Source organism: Pristiophorus japonicus, chromosome 10 (genome assembly GCF_044704955.1).
Source record: "Pristiophorus japonicus isolate sPriJap1 chromosome 10, sPriJap1.hap1, whole genome shotgun sequence".
In the NCBI taxonomy this organism is placed as follows: domain Eukaryota; kingdom Metazoa; phylum Chordata; class Chondrichthyes; family Pristiophoridae; genus Pristiophorus; species Pristiophorus japonicus.
The window spans coordinates 188,951,952-188,966,319 of NC_091986.1; the positions used below are offsets into that span (position 1 = coordinate 188,951,952).

Here is a 14,368-nt window from a genome sequence, read left to right on the forward strand (position 1 = left end):
CCAAGCTCCTGACCACCATCAACAAACACAAGGGGCTGTTTGTCTACAACAGGTGTCCATTTGGCATTCGTTCAGCAGCCGCTATCTTTCAGAGGAACATTGAAAGGTTGCTCAAATCCTTCCCGGAACAAATCGTATTTCAGGACGACATCCTTATCACGGGTCGAGACATCGAGGAACACCTCCACAACCTGGAGGAGGAGGTGCTACGCCGACTGGACCAGGTAGGCCTGCAAGTAAAGAAGTCCAAGTTTTTTGTTTTTGGCCCCAGGGGTCCAGTTTTTGGGCAGGAAGATTGCCGCAGATGGGATCCGGCCTACCGAATCCAAAACTGAGGCGATCTGTCGCGCGCCCAGGCCCGGCAACACATCAGAGTTGCGTTCATTTCTGGGACTATTGAACTATTTCGGGAACTTTCTGCAGAACTTAAGTACATTGTTGGAGACGCTACACGTGCTCCTGCGTAAGGGTTGCGATTGGTTTGGGGGGGCTGTGAGGAACAGGCTTTCAATTGGGCGCGGAACCTGCTTTGTTCTAATAAGTCATTGACCCTGTACGAAATTGGTTTTGACATGCGATGCATCATCCTATGGGGTTGGGTGCATGTTGCAGCAGAGTAATGATGAGAGCCAACTCCAACCTGTGGCTTATGCCTCCAGGTCGTTCTCCCAAGCAGAAAGGGGATATGGGATGGTTGAAAAGGAAGCACTCGCATGTGTCTACGGGGTGAAACCTTTTTGGCAGAAGGTTCGAGTTAGAAACTGACCACAAGCTGTTAACATCCCTGTTGTCAGACAGCAAAGTTGTCAATGCCAATGCATCAGCCCGCATACAGCGATGGGCTCTCACGCTGGCTGCGTATGACTACACCATACGGCACCGGCCAGGCACCGAAAATTACGCTGACGCACTCAGCAGGCTTCCACTGGCCACCACTGAAGGGGCAACGGAGCAAAGCGCTGATATGGTCATGGCTGTCAACGCCTTTGACAGCGTAGGTTCCCCCATCACAGCCCGCCAGATCAAAACCTGGACAAACAGAGATCCCCTCCTATCTTTGATTAAGAAATGTGTCCTGACTGGGGATTGGGCGCCTGCACACGGAGCATGCCCTGAAGAGGTCAGACCGTTCCACAGACGGCTGGATGACCTCTCCATCCAAGCCGACTGCCTACTGTGGAGCAGCCGAGTAGTCATGTCCCAGAAGGGAAGGGAAGCATTTATCAGGGAACTCCACAGCGAGCACCCAGGCATTGTGTTAATGAAGGCCATTGCCCGGTCACATGTATGGTGGCCGGGAATTGATGCAGACCTGGAACACTGTGTTCGCAGGTGCACGACGTGTGCCCAGCTGGGCAATGCCCCCAGGGAGGCCCCACTCAGCCCGTGGCCCTGGCCCACCAAGCCATGGTCACTTATTCACGTAGACTACGCGCGCCCGTTCATGGGAAAAATGTTCCTTATTGTTGTTGATGCATACTTGAAATGGATCGAGTGCATCATATTGAATTCATGCATGACATCCACCACAGTGGAGAGTCTGCATGTGGTCTTTGCGACCCACGGCTTGCCGGACATCCTAGTTGGCGACAACGGCCCGTGTTTCACTAGCTATGAATTCCGGGAGTTCATGTCGGGTAATGACATCAAACATGTCAGGACAGCGCCGTTCAAGCCGGCTTCCAATGGTCAAGCGGAACGTGCGGTCCAAATCATAAAGCAAGGCATGCTCTTGATTCAAGGACCCTCCCTTCAATACCGTCTATCGCGCCTCCTGCTGGCCTACAGGTCCTGACCGCACTTGCTCATGGGAGTCCCGCCAACGGAACTACTCATGAAACGTACACTTAAAACTCGGCTGTCCCTCATTCATCCAGTCTTGTCAGACATTGTTGAGGGCAAGTGCCAGTCCCAAAATGAGTGCCACGACCGTAACTCAAAGGGGAGATGGATAGAAATCGATGACCCTGTATTTGTTCTTAATCATGCTGTGGGGCCCAAGTGGCTCGAGGGTACTGTAATTGGTAAAGAGGGGAATAGGATCATAGTGGTCAGACTCAACAATGGGCAGATATGCCACAAGCATCTGGACCAAGTAAAAAAAAAGGTTCAGCATGGACACTGAGGAACCTGAGGAAAATCATGAGATACTGCCCACACCACTGCTAGTGAATGAGCAACAAGAACTGTCAGCAGCATGCACAGTCCCTGCGGCCAGCCCGGACAAGCCGGAAGCACCACAGGTGACAAAGACGCATGGCAAGGCTCAACAACCAGAGCCCCAATTGCGGCGCTCCACGAGAGAGCGTCGACCGCCTGAAAGACTCAATCTTTGACCCAAAGACATTGGGGGGGTGGGGAGGGGTGATGTCATGTTTGTAACCTATACATAACTGTAACCTTTATGTAACAACACTGTATACACCTGAGAAATGCACACCTTGACCACGGGGTGAACTTGTGCGAGACACTCCTCACCTGGTCATCCAGGTATATAAAGGGAGGTCCCACGCAGGGTCATCACTTCTTGGTCCTGTGAATAAAGGTACAGGTCACAGAGTGACCTTGTCTCCAGTATGTGCCTCGTGTTGATTTGTTGTAGTGTGTAAGGACACAACACGCCTCACTCTCAGCGGTCCGCTCCCAGCTAGACTTTTAGGAGGCTGTTTCTAACTCGGAAGTTGGGAATAGATAGAGGTCTAACTCTCAGAGGTCCGCTATTACCTGCTCGACTTGTAGTAAGACCACCTCACTCTCAGCGGTCCGCACCCAGCTTGACTTGTAGGAGGCTGTTTCCTAGCTATTAAATTTAGTTTAGGTAGCCCGTTAAAGGTTGGGGATAGTTAGAGGTCTAACTCTGAGGTCCGCTCTCACCAGCTTGACTTGTAGTAGACCACCTCACTCTCAGAGGTCCACTCCCAGCTTGACTTGTAGGAGGCTGTTTCTATCCACTGTCAGGTTACGAATCTGCTATTACACAAACTCGCGCAATTCCTAAAACGTGTATAAGCAATTCCCGCAGTGCTCTATACCCCCACTAATGGCTACCTACCACCGTTTTGCCTGTTGGTCCGACCCTCCTTACAGGTCAGATATTGCGTTGGCCTCCGGACACCGCCTGGTCCCTTCCCCCCTGGATTTATTGCCCAACGGCCTCTGCAATATCCTGTTCATGACGCCATTGTTAGCGCGAATGTACCCTTCCAAGAAACACTCGTCCCTCAGGGTCGGTCCATACATCAAAACGGTTTATTACGCCGGCAGGGAGATGAAGCAACTGGTGGGTCCAGGTACCTCTCTCCGCCGAACAAAGGGTTTCATGGATTTTTATGTTTTACAACAGTTTACTACAGTTACATCAGCCCATTTCGGCCGGACACTATCCAATCATATTGATTATAGATTACATATAGATTCAAATAGACCAATAGAAGTAGTCTCTAACCATTATGTGACTGCGTGATTGTCTCATGTGTTACTAAGGGTTATTCATGGTCTTGTGACATGGTCTGGGCCCCCCCCCCCCTTATCTTACTGTCCTTGGGTGCAGTTTCCTTAGTCCTGTTACGGAGTCGTATTGTAACATGAACCAGGACGCCTTGTCTAAGGCCTGTTAGCCCGCTGATTGGGAACATCTGCGAAGTTCATGTGTATCCCTGCTTGAGAAACACAGCAGTTATCAGTAACTAAGAATGCAGTCTCTTTTCTGCTGGCTGAAATCCCTTGGGGCTTTGCTAAACCACGAACAGCCACCTTTATACATTTTACACACACATTTAATACTACAGTTACATATTTAGTTCTAACATTATGCTACAGGTGCCATTGCCCTAGGGGAAAATCTTTTCTCTATAACAATCCACTAGGCTCACAACTACATACTTCATCATGGATGGCCTAGACACAACTGACTGTGGTTTTATTGAGTCTTGTGAACATCATGTGACTAGCTAAGCCACTCAAAATGCAACAGCTCTACAACTGTTTTTGGTGTAACTTTAAAGCTTTGGTGTAACTTTAAAGCTTTGGGAACTAAAATCCATAAACATTGTAAGGCCACAAAAATCCACAAAATAATTAATAAACATTACAGGTGCATGCGATACACCTACTTATCAAAATCTAATTTTCGCAGAAGTGTTCTTCCCGATTTCATTCTCTGGGGACAAATTCAAAAGAATTTATGTAATAAAATAATCTCCTTCCCCAAAGTTACCCCCGTTTCATAGCGGCATAAGTTTGATGGGTGCAGCCTTGGGCGGAAATGGCAATTTAGGGCTGACAATATTTTCTGAGAGCAGCCTTAATCCATAATTCGCAGGACTGCACCTTAGCTAAGGTGTGTGTATCTTACACCCAACTTCACCTTTGGCAAAATTTAGTGCTTAAATAGGGTGTAAAACCGATGGATCCTTTTATTCAAATTATTGACCAGTGGAAGCTCTAAATAATATTTTTGAAAAGCTAATTTTGCAAATTGTTTACCATAGAAACAACCAAGGGGCAACAACACACATCCCATTGTCTTTTGTCTGTTTATTATTATATATTTCCTTCCGCAGAGGGCTTGCCACCTGAAGAGAGCAGCAGGGAATGCATGCTGATGATTTATCTAAGAGATGGGTCTAAACTGGCACTGAGTGCAGACAGTGCTGATGATGCATTGTAAGTATATCCCTTTCTGCATACAGAGTATTGATGTACCAACATACTAATGTACCGATATACTGATAAAATAACTTGTCCAGTGAGTGTTGTGGTGTGTGTCCTGAACAAGTTGTAAATCTATCGAGCAGACTCCCCAAGGAAACAGATAGCGTTGATTCATTCAAATGCAGGTTAGATAGATTTCTTTTAGAAAATAATATTTTGGGATGCAGTGTATGAGTAATTTGTGACATGACCTGTGGTAAGTTCAGCATGTTTAGGAGAGATAGATTTGTATTTGTGGTTCGCAAAGTTTTCCACCATTGGGGCTTTTCCTCGCCTCATGTCTTGGTCTGTTGTAGATTAATGGATAGAGATTGATTGGTGTGATCAGTCAACAACTCGCACTGTTGTTGTATTATGCGACTACCAGGATGGTAGAAAGCAAACTAGATGGACCTTGGTCTTTTTCCGCCTAGCAGTTCCAATATTAATTATCAGCAGACAATCATACCATGTATGCTGATGATTTAAATTGCATGAAATCAAGAAGTTATAATAATAGGATAAGACCCTGCAGTGGCCATTTGGTTACAAAAACACTGATTTTAAGAAGGAATACTGGGTGCAGTAGGGGAACCTTTGTCAACACTTCAAAGATGGCAACTCTGATCAAGAGATCAGCAACCTTCTCAGTGCAAAACTGAATACAGGATTGCTTTAGAAAAAAAATTTAATCTTAATGTGTTACAACTTTTTTTAGATTCAATTTTTGTAATACTTTTCTTTTTATACAATGCAAGATAACATACAAAAAAATGTAACTACTATTTAATCACTCGGTTTTATTAACTATCTTAATTTTAGAACCACTTCTGTGCTGACATTTAAAGTTTCCTTATATATCTTAGCCAGCAGTAAATGACATTGGCCCTGAATATGAGGTGTGCACGTGCCCATAGGGACGCGCAAGTTCTGGGTTTAGGTATGCGAAGCGCATACTCTTGACAGATCGCATGCATCTGAAATAAAGGGCCTCCGTGGGCTATTTGCGCAACTCCTACCCAGTGAATGCCCTTGAAATGCTTACGACTGATCAAAGCAGTAAGGCCTGCTGTTATCAGCATAGGATTTTTAAGGCACAGAATAATAAATTTTTTTCAAAAATGTAAACATTTAAAATCCTATTGAATTTTTTTGACCCTTTAAATTTATGAAAAATTAAATGTTGGTTGCAAATAATTAATTAGATTCCATTTTCATTAATTTTAAATATGTAATGTTTTACATTTTTTAATATAAGGTGCTTGTGTATTTTGTGGGTATTCCCATTCATACTTGTGGTGATTTGGAATCACCCTATGAATGGGAATACCCCAGCACTGATAGGTTGGGCTGCCCCACGTGATCCCAGTGATGCGCACAAAGCGTATATGCTGCTGGGATACATGGGCCTCCACGCAGGCATTCGCGTAAAGTCCCAGGACCAGAAGTCTCCGAAACTCCGGAAACAGCAGGTACTTTCTAGAAATTTTTGCGGTCGGAGGCATCTGCAGGAAGTCTCCGACCGCAAATGCTGGACCATTGTCTGGCAAGAAAAGTTTGCGAACAATCTCTCCAAAGCAATAAATGGTTACCCTCAATAACTGGAAAACGTTTGCCTTGAAACTAATTTTTCTTGTGTAGGTGAAGGGATAAACTGAATTAGTGCTGGGAACTGTCTGATCCATTAAGCTGCTTTGATGTCAGCTGGCTGGCTGTCGGGCGGGTAGGCCTGTGGCACTAGGCCGCAGGGAGAAGGGAGGGAGGGATCGGAGGGCGGAGGAGGATCGAGGCTGGGCCGGGGGAGTTGAGGCCGGAGGAGGATCGCCGGGGGTGGGGGGGTGGGTGCTGTAGGGGGGAGGTCAGAGGTTGATTGGAGGCCGGGGGAGGTGGGGGGATTAGAGTTGGTAGGGGGGATCAGGAGCCAGAAGAGAGATTGTGGGGGGTGAGGGCTGAGGATTGAAGGTGGGATCGGAGGGGTCGGGGGTGGGGGTGTCCGATTGTGGGGGATTGGCGAGGCAGGGACGCTGTCCTCGCCTCCCTTTAGCTAGCAGGTTCCCTGAGGTCTGGGAAACTTGGCTGCCCAGAGTTAAATTTGAAATGGTGGTTCACCATGAGACACGGAGCCTCATAATATTTAAATGGGCAAATCCACCTCCTGCGGGAGGGTTGACTGCCCCCCCTCCGTCAAAACCAGAAGTAGATAGTTTGGGGTCAGGATTCCATTTTTTTTTAAGTCTTTAACCTCACACCTGTTTTTTTGAGGTTAAAAGTCCCTCCCGCCCCACGAGTGTCACAGCAAGAGTATCATGATTGAATCTGATCCTATCCTTAGCTGATGCCTGTTTGTACACATTTCCAACAGAAGCCACTGCTCAGATATATATCAGGAGCAGGACCATGCCCACTGCTCCCCTCCTCAATCCAGAGACACTGGTGCCAATTGTAGAATCCCTACTGTGGTGTATGTAGCACACAAATCACTGACTCCACACGTTCTGGTGTAAGTCTAACTCCTGTGACCTTCGTCCTTTATTGTTCAGTTCCAGAGTGCCTCCCAGGTGTGGTGGTCACCCTTATATAGTCCTTGTTACAGGTACTACCAGGGTTTCCCACCGCAGTGCCCTCTGTGGTGTGGCATAGTACTTACATTACATTTAAGGTACTGGGACGATACACACATCATTACATAACATCACCTTCCCCCCCCCCCCCCCCCCCCACCTGGACGCAGGACAACGATACACACATCATTACATAACATCACACTTGTCCAACGGAAGGCAGGTGGGCATAGACAGTGCGTTAGTATTATCTGGTACATTAACTGGTTATTGACTGGTAGCGGAACCTTGATTTCCTTGTTAACCGTTATCATTAATTGTACTTCATCCATTATTTTACACAAATACAGTGGCCATTCAGCATAAAAAAGTAATTCTTATTATAAATTCACTATCTCACATTAACATAGCTCATTTTAGACTCGCTCTGCCAAACAGAAGTCCTTTGTGGGGACCACCTCTTTGTAAGGCCCTTTTAAGACTCCCGGGTGCATTTCCTCTTTAAGGCGCCATCTTTGATGCAGGAGGATTCCACGAGGCTTCTCCTTGGGCGCTGCCATCTTTGATGCTCTGCAGCTCCGACACGATGCCGCCGCCATCTTCTTCTCCGCCGCTCCAAATGCCCTTCAGCCGTCGCAGCCTCTGCTCCCCTCCGCTGCCACCTGACTTGCCGCCTCTCCTGCGGCCATCGTGGCCTCTCCAGCGGCCGCACTTGCCGCGTCCCCCGCGGCCTCCGTAGCGGCCTCCCCTGCGGCTGCCATGGCCGCCGCCCGACGCTACCAGCTCCTCGGCGGGGCCTCTTCCTCTGCGGGGCCCTTCCGAACCGCCGGCCCCTGGATCCCTCAGCACCCCGCCCGCAGTGCCCCGCCGGCTCATTTCCCCCCCCCCCCCCACTAGGCCCCTCTGTGCAGGGCTGCTTGCCTGTGGGGGCTGGGGCTGCAGGGTCTCTGTGTGAGGTCCGGGCCTGGGACTTGCCTGTGGGTGGATTGAGGCTGCAGCTCCAGCTCGGTCGGCGCTGCTCTCTGGGGACCCGGGGCACGGCAGCACCCCAGGGAGCAGCAGCCTGTGGAGGAATGAAGTCTTCCCAGCTCCCACGGACCTTCCCCATCCACCTCGGGCCGAGGAGTGTCGGCCCATCGCCTGCAACGACCCACAAAGGTAAAGCGTGTGTCTCGTCCCCGTGGGATACCTGCACCATCGCTCTGCCGAGAACAGGTATTAGTTCCCTGGTGTAGGTACGCAGCTTCGCCGTGACCGGGACCAGCTTGGGTCGTGCAGCTGGGTTAATCCACAGTTTATCCGACTCATCAACGACGGACCCGAGCCCGTGTCCACTTCCATACTCACAGGGACTCCGTTGATTTTTACTTCACTTATCACTGGGGGCGAATTGTCGGTGCACGTATACAGTCCAAGCACCTCATCTTCTACCTGCTCCTCGCTGAACAGTGGATCATCCCCCATCTCCTCAGCCACATGGTGAGTCCGATTTCTTTTACACATACGCTGAAGGTGGCCTTTAACATGGCAGGTATTGCACGTGTAGTCCGCAAACCTGCACCGGTGAGCCCCATGGCTTCATCCACAGCGCCAGCATGGTGCTGCTTGATTGGCCCCCCTCGGCGGACTCTGAGTTCCAGGACCTCGAGGTCCGTGCTCTCTGCCCCGGGCAGAGCCACGTTCTGCAGTTTTGTCCGTGATGGGAGCTATCCTGTGGACAGTGCCTGCCGGGTTCGAGACTGTGTGGATCATTTGCTTGGTGCTGCAAGTCGAGGTCATATATGCCCGGCTGATGGCGATGGCCTTTGTCAGAGTGACTGTGGGTTCCGTGGCCAGCAGCTTGTGAAGGAGGCCCTCGTGGCCAATCCCCATAACGAAAACGTCCCGCAAAACCTCGTCAAGGTGTGCCCCAAAATCACACGGCGCCGCGAGTCTCCTGAGGTCCGCAGAATATTTGGTGACATCCTGGCCCTCAGATCTGCAGTGATGGTAAAATTTGTATCTGGCCATGAGGATGCTCTCCTTCGGTTTCAACTGGTAACGAATGAGTTCAGTCAGCTCCTCGTATGACTTGTCCCTGGCGCTCCCAGGTGCCAGCAAATTCCTGACGAGACAGTAAACCCCATCTCCACAAATGGAGAGCAATATCGCCTTACGCTTCTCTCTCATTGCGTATGTGTCCTCCGTCAGGTCATTAGCTGTGAAGTAGTACTCGAGCCTTTCCGTAAAGGCCTCCCAATCATTGCCCACGGTAAAATCCTTTAGCGAGCCCAGAGTAGCCATGGTTGCGTGGAGTTTGTCCGCTTCCTCGTTGCCAGTGTGGTGTATGTAGCACACAAATTACTGACTCCACACGGTCTGGTGTAAGTCTAACTGTTGTGACCTTCGTCCTTTATTGTTCAGCTCCAGAGTGCCTCCCAGGTGTGGTGGTCACCCTTATATAGTCCTTATTACAGGTACTACCAGGGTTTCCCACCGCAGCGCCCTCTGTGGTGGTGGCATAGTACTTACATTACATTTAAGGTACTGGGACGATACACACATCATTACATAACACCTACTGAGATCAGCTACCTCATCAAGCCTAGGACCTTCGTGGTCTGTCTGACTCTCCTCAGTTGCTTAACTAGCTGAGCCCACAGTTGTAATTTTTAAACCAATTTGTAGGAATTGATGCAGGATGGACAAGACGGGGAGCATAATGTGAGCATCGGTGACCGAAACACTGCAGAGTTTTGGCCACGTTAGCCCGGCCGTGTTTTCGGATGCTGAGGCTCATTCAGCTCCTGATGTGCACAATGCCCAACAATGTGCAAATGCTTTAAGCATGTAGAGCCTGTGCACTGCCTGTTTCAAGGCTTATCGAGGTTACAATTCTGTTCAAGTTAAAGGAGCTCTTGATTGATGCAGCTGGATCATCTAAGAATTGCCTCAATCGCTCAATGCCTGTTTCAAATGAATGCTTCGAGGGAGAGCTTTAAAAAATATTTCATTTCCTCCCCGCTCCCCTCCCCAACGGATGAGCCACTCTTTGAAATAGGGCCACCCTTCATCGCTGCACATCCTCTCGTTTGGCCACCAGAGGTTGATCGGTGAATGGGCTGTTCTGGCCTGAGCCATTTTTCTCCCTTCAAAAATGTTTCAACATCAAGGGCATCCAACAGCCCTTTGATTGCTGCTGGTGCCTGATAGTTCAATTCCTGACCCCCATGGTGCTTCCAGCAAGTCAATTTTAAAGCACCATGTGTGCAATATATGTACCATCACTGGTGTCACCCACATTCCACGAGTAAGAAAAAATAAAAGACAGAAAATCTTGTGGCATATGCTGATTTCCACATGTGAATCCCTGATATGCAGCATATCCCAGCATAGAATGCTCCATGCCAGGAGTGCAAATTCATCAAATCTATCACACAATTTAACCAATCAATATCTGACACATATTCTCAGCACTGCACTGAATAAAAAAAAAACAAGAAACAAAAGATTAAAAATGAGTTTTGGCTCTAGGATGTACTTGCAATGTTTAAATGTAAATATCAATAGCGCCTGCTTTTACCAGGCGCAAGAGTTTTAAGGACATTCGCAGGGCAAGAGATCGGCAAATAGCCTAATCTCTGCCATAGGAATGTCTTTCTCCCCGGGATGCGCACATGCCGAAAACCAGCTTTTCCGATCTGTCAAGCCAGAAACTTGACAGATCGGAAAAGCTGGTTTTCGGCACGTGCACATTGCGTGCTGCAAACCGGCTTTTGCGATGCCTTCCCGGGTCCGTACACACTTCATATGGTCCTGGGGAGGATGGAATTTCAGGGCCATTGTGTTATTAAGGAATAAACAAAGAAGTCCATTTAAACAAGGCCCAGTTTGACATCTCACCAGTCTTTGTCCCGTTGAGGTCACTTTGCTGGTTAAAGTTTGCGGGCTAGATTTTACAAAAATGGGCGTTATTTCTGGCGTGGGCGGTAAAAATGGATTTTCAGATTGCTGGCTTCTCGCCCATTCTCAAAGCCCCTCGTCACCATTTTTGAAATTGGGCGTTACCACGAGCGATATGAAATGGGTGGTAGCATTAAATCTCTCTGACCTTCTGCAGTAAAGTGTTGCCGTCCTTAGCAACGGCATAGCAATGCTCGATTCCTGCGATTCAGGAGGTCAAGGGTCATGACATGCACAGAAGAGGAGACAGAGAGAGAGAGGGAGCTGAGAAGGACTGAAGGCGTGTGTGGGTGTGGTGTGTGGTGTGGCTGCTTTGGGAGGAGGAAGGGAGAGTTCAGAGCTTTAGAGCAAATAGGGAAACAAGAATTAGCTGTTACCAGCCACATATTTGCCCTAATTTGGCCTATACTGGAGAGAGAGGAGGAGGCATCACAGCACACTGTGGAGACTGATGCTGGAGAGAGCAGTGAGCTCGGAGAGGAGCACATTGGAGGGCGCAAAAGAGCGAGGAGGTTCTCGGACGAGACAAATGCTTCTCTTCTGCAGGTCGAGTCACGCTGGGGTGATTTGACCCAGGGAGGGCGTGGGAAGGCCTACCAGAAGATATGGACTGAGATAGCAGTCTTGTTGGCGACCAACGAGGTGCGTGAGGACAACCAATGCTGCAAACGTTGGAACGACCTTGTGGGATCTGCAAGAGTAAGTATTACATTGATTTACATGTACTTATGTATTTATATCATTTGATTTGTAACAGTCATGAGTGACTATCAGCAGATGTGAGATCTTTCACTTTTACCGGGAATGTTTTACTCAAAGCCTGTGGTCACGGTGCACGTCTTTAGTTAAAGAATGATAATTATCATAATAATCATGATTACATCTGTCGGTTGTGTTGTATCAGTCTCTGTGACAGTACCTAGCAATGATATCATGCAATGATCTCATGCCATGTCGTCCTGTCACCTTTTACAGAAGAAGCTATTGACGATGAGGTCCATGCAGAGGCGAACGGGTGGGGGGCCACCAGTCCCCAGCGACATCATTGAGATGGAGGAGTGGGTGCTCGCACTCGTGGGGAAGCAGCCCCCGGACAGCCACGCAAGCATCTGCAGACCCTGAAATGATGCAACGTGAGTAAAGTTTATACCATTGTGTGATGTAATTCAATAGATGCCACACTCACTCATATCCAAACAATCATATATGATAGATGATTTCTAAAATTGTCCTAGAAATAATTCTGGCCTAATGAAAATCATTGCAATGCACCATGTGTTGATGGTCATGAAATGTGATGATTTTGATAGCGGTGGTGCTTTTGTCGGTACATATGCTGTGTGTAGCGCTGGACTCACCTTGTGACCCTAGCACCCCCTTTCTCCTCTAATAACCTCATTTGTGTTTTGCAGCTCAGCCAGCAGCGCGGCCCGAGGCAAGACCACAGAGGCCAGAAGATGGGGGCCAGGGCAGGAGTCGGCAGACGATCCTACATCTGCTGAGGAGCTCCGATTCTCGCCCGTCAATCCACTGGGTCTGTTCTCTATGGATGAGAGTGCTGACTCCGAGGAACCTGCATCGCCATGCTCCAGAAGCCATTCCACCCCAAGGCCATCTAGTGCTCCTCCGGTCATTCCCGCCTCCATTCTGGAGGTACCGGCCCCAAGCACCTCGCCACAGGGCATCCCATTTGTCCCCAGGACGGCACTGACCCCGCGGAGGTTTCATGGACGCGGCAGGTCTGGTCCACGGGCGTGACATGAGAGCGGAGAGATGGTACAGTTGTCCAGGAGGACTGTAGACATTGGTGACCAGCTCCTCGAAGCATTGGGGGGCGTATCCCGACAGCTGGCCACCATGACTGAGTACGTTCCGCGGATGGCAGAGGCCCTGGAGACGATAGACAGGAACACTGCTGTCACAGGCCTCCCTGTGGTCCCGGAGCGCTTCACTCCTCCACTAGGTTCCGCACCACCACTGCGAACGACAGATAAGAGGCAGGACCAAGATCCTGCTTCTGGATCAGATAATGTTCCCCCATCGGCACCCCCCCAGCTCCCATACTCGTGCAACCACCGCCTCTGCCTTCATCCCCCCCAATGAGGCACCGCCTGAGGAGCTCTTCGGCCAGGCGGCATGGAGCAAGGAGGGGAAGGAGTAGAGGTGGGGAGAAGAAGGGGAGGGCGGAAGGAAAGTGAGGTGCATGTGCGCAAGTGATGGCTGTGTTATATCTCCATCTGAATGAATGCAATTTGTTGTAATGTATGGGGGGAGGGGACCACCCTCCTGCTTTGCCTTTGTATTCTGTGTTGCTGGACATGTTGAACATTTGATTGATGTCAATGGTGGAAAAAGTGGGGTGTGGGCGATGGTTGGGTGTTTTTGCCTGTGATACTTATGATTTCAGACCAATGTTGGTATAAAAATGTTTTTATTGAACATACCTTGTTGTGCATTGTCTCAGATAGTTGGACTGTTATACACTGGTGATTCCTTACCATGAAAGGGTTAAATACAACTTAACGTCAATCAACGTAAACTTTAACTGGCACCAAGGTGATGGGCACCATTGATGTCTGAGCTGCAAACACACAACAATGTGTCAGCGTTGTCACTCACAGCAACGTTCTTTCAGGCAAATCGTTCAGACATTTGATATTCACTGCCATTATGATCTGGTTGTGGTCGACAACTAGTTGGACCTTCAAGGAGTGAAATCCTTTTCTGTTACGAGAAAGCTCTGGGTCCTAAGAAGGTGCCCGCATGGCGATGTGAGTGCACTGTATAGCTCTCTGCACTCTGGGGAACTTAGTTATGCGGTAGAATGCTCCAGCCCCGTCAGTCTGAGCCTACATGGTCATGGGGAAGCTGATAAAATCCATCCTTCCTGCGTACAGGGCCTCTATGACCTGTCTAATGCAGCGATGGGTGATATTGTGAGACAGAGGGCAAATCACAACCACGGAGACCCAAAAGGAAACGGACGTGTAGAAAAACAGTGCTGCGGCGACCTTGACCTCGGCCAACATTGACGTTGTGATGGCAGGCTGCATATGTAGCCTGATGAGCTCACATATTTCATTGATCTCCACCTTGTGGAAGCGCAGTCTCCGAACGCAGGTGTGCTTGGACATGTCGAGATAAGACCTCTTTCCCTGTATGTGCGGGGTGTG

General features: G+C 49.1%; 1 protein-coding gene across 1 annotated transcript in view; it reads left to right on the forward strand.

The window, feature by feature from the left end:
- Nucleotides 1-14,368, forward strand: part of plekhb1 (pleckstrin homology domain containing B1) — a 120,580-nt gene that overhangs the window by 34,103 nt on the left and 72,109 nt on the right. The window contains exon 3 of the mRNA XM_070891590.1: nucleotides 4,563-4,665. Coding sequence (XP_070747691.1) covers nucleotides 4,563-4,665 — 103 coding nt within the window. The remainder of the gene's footprint in view (nucleotides 1-4,562; nucleotides 4,666-14,368) is intronic.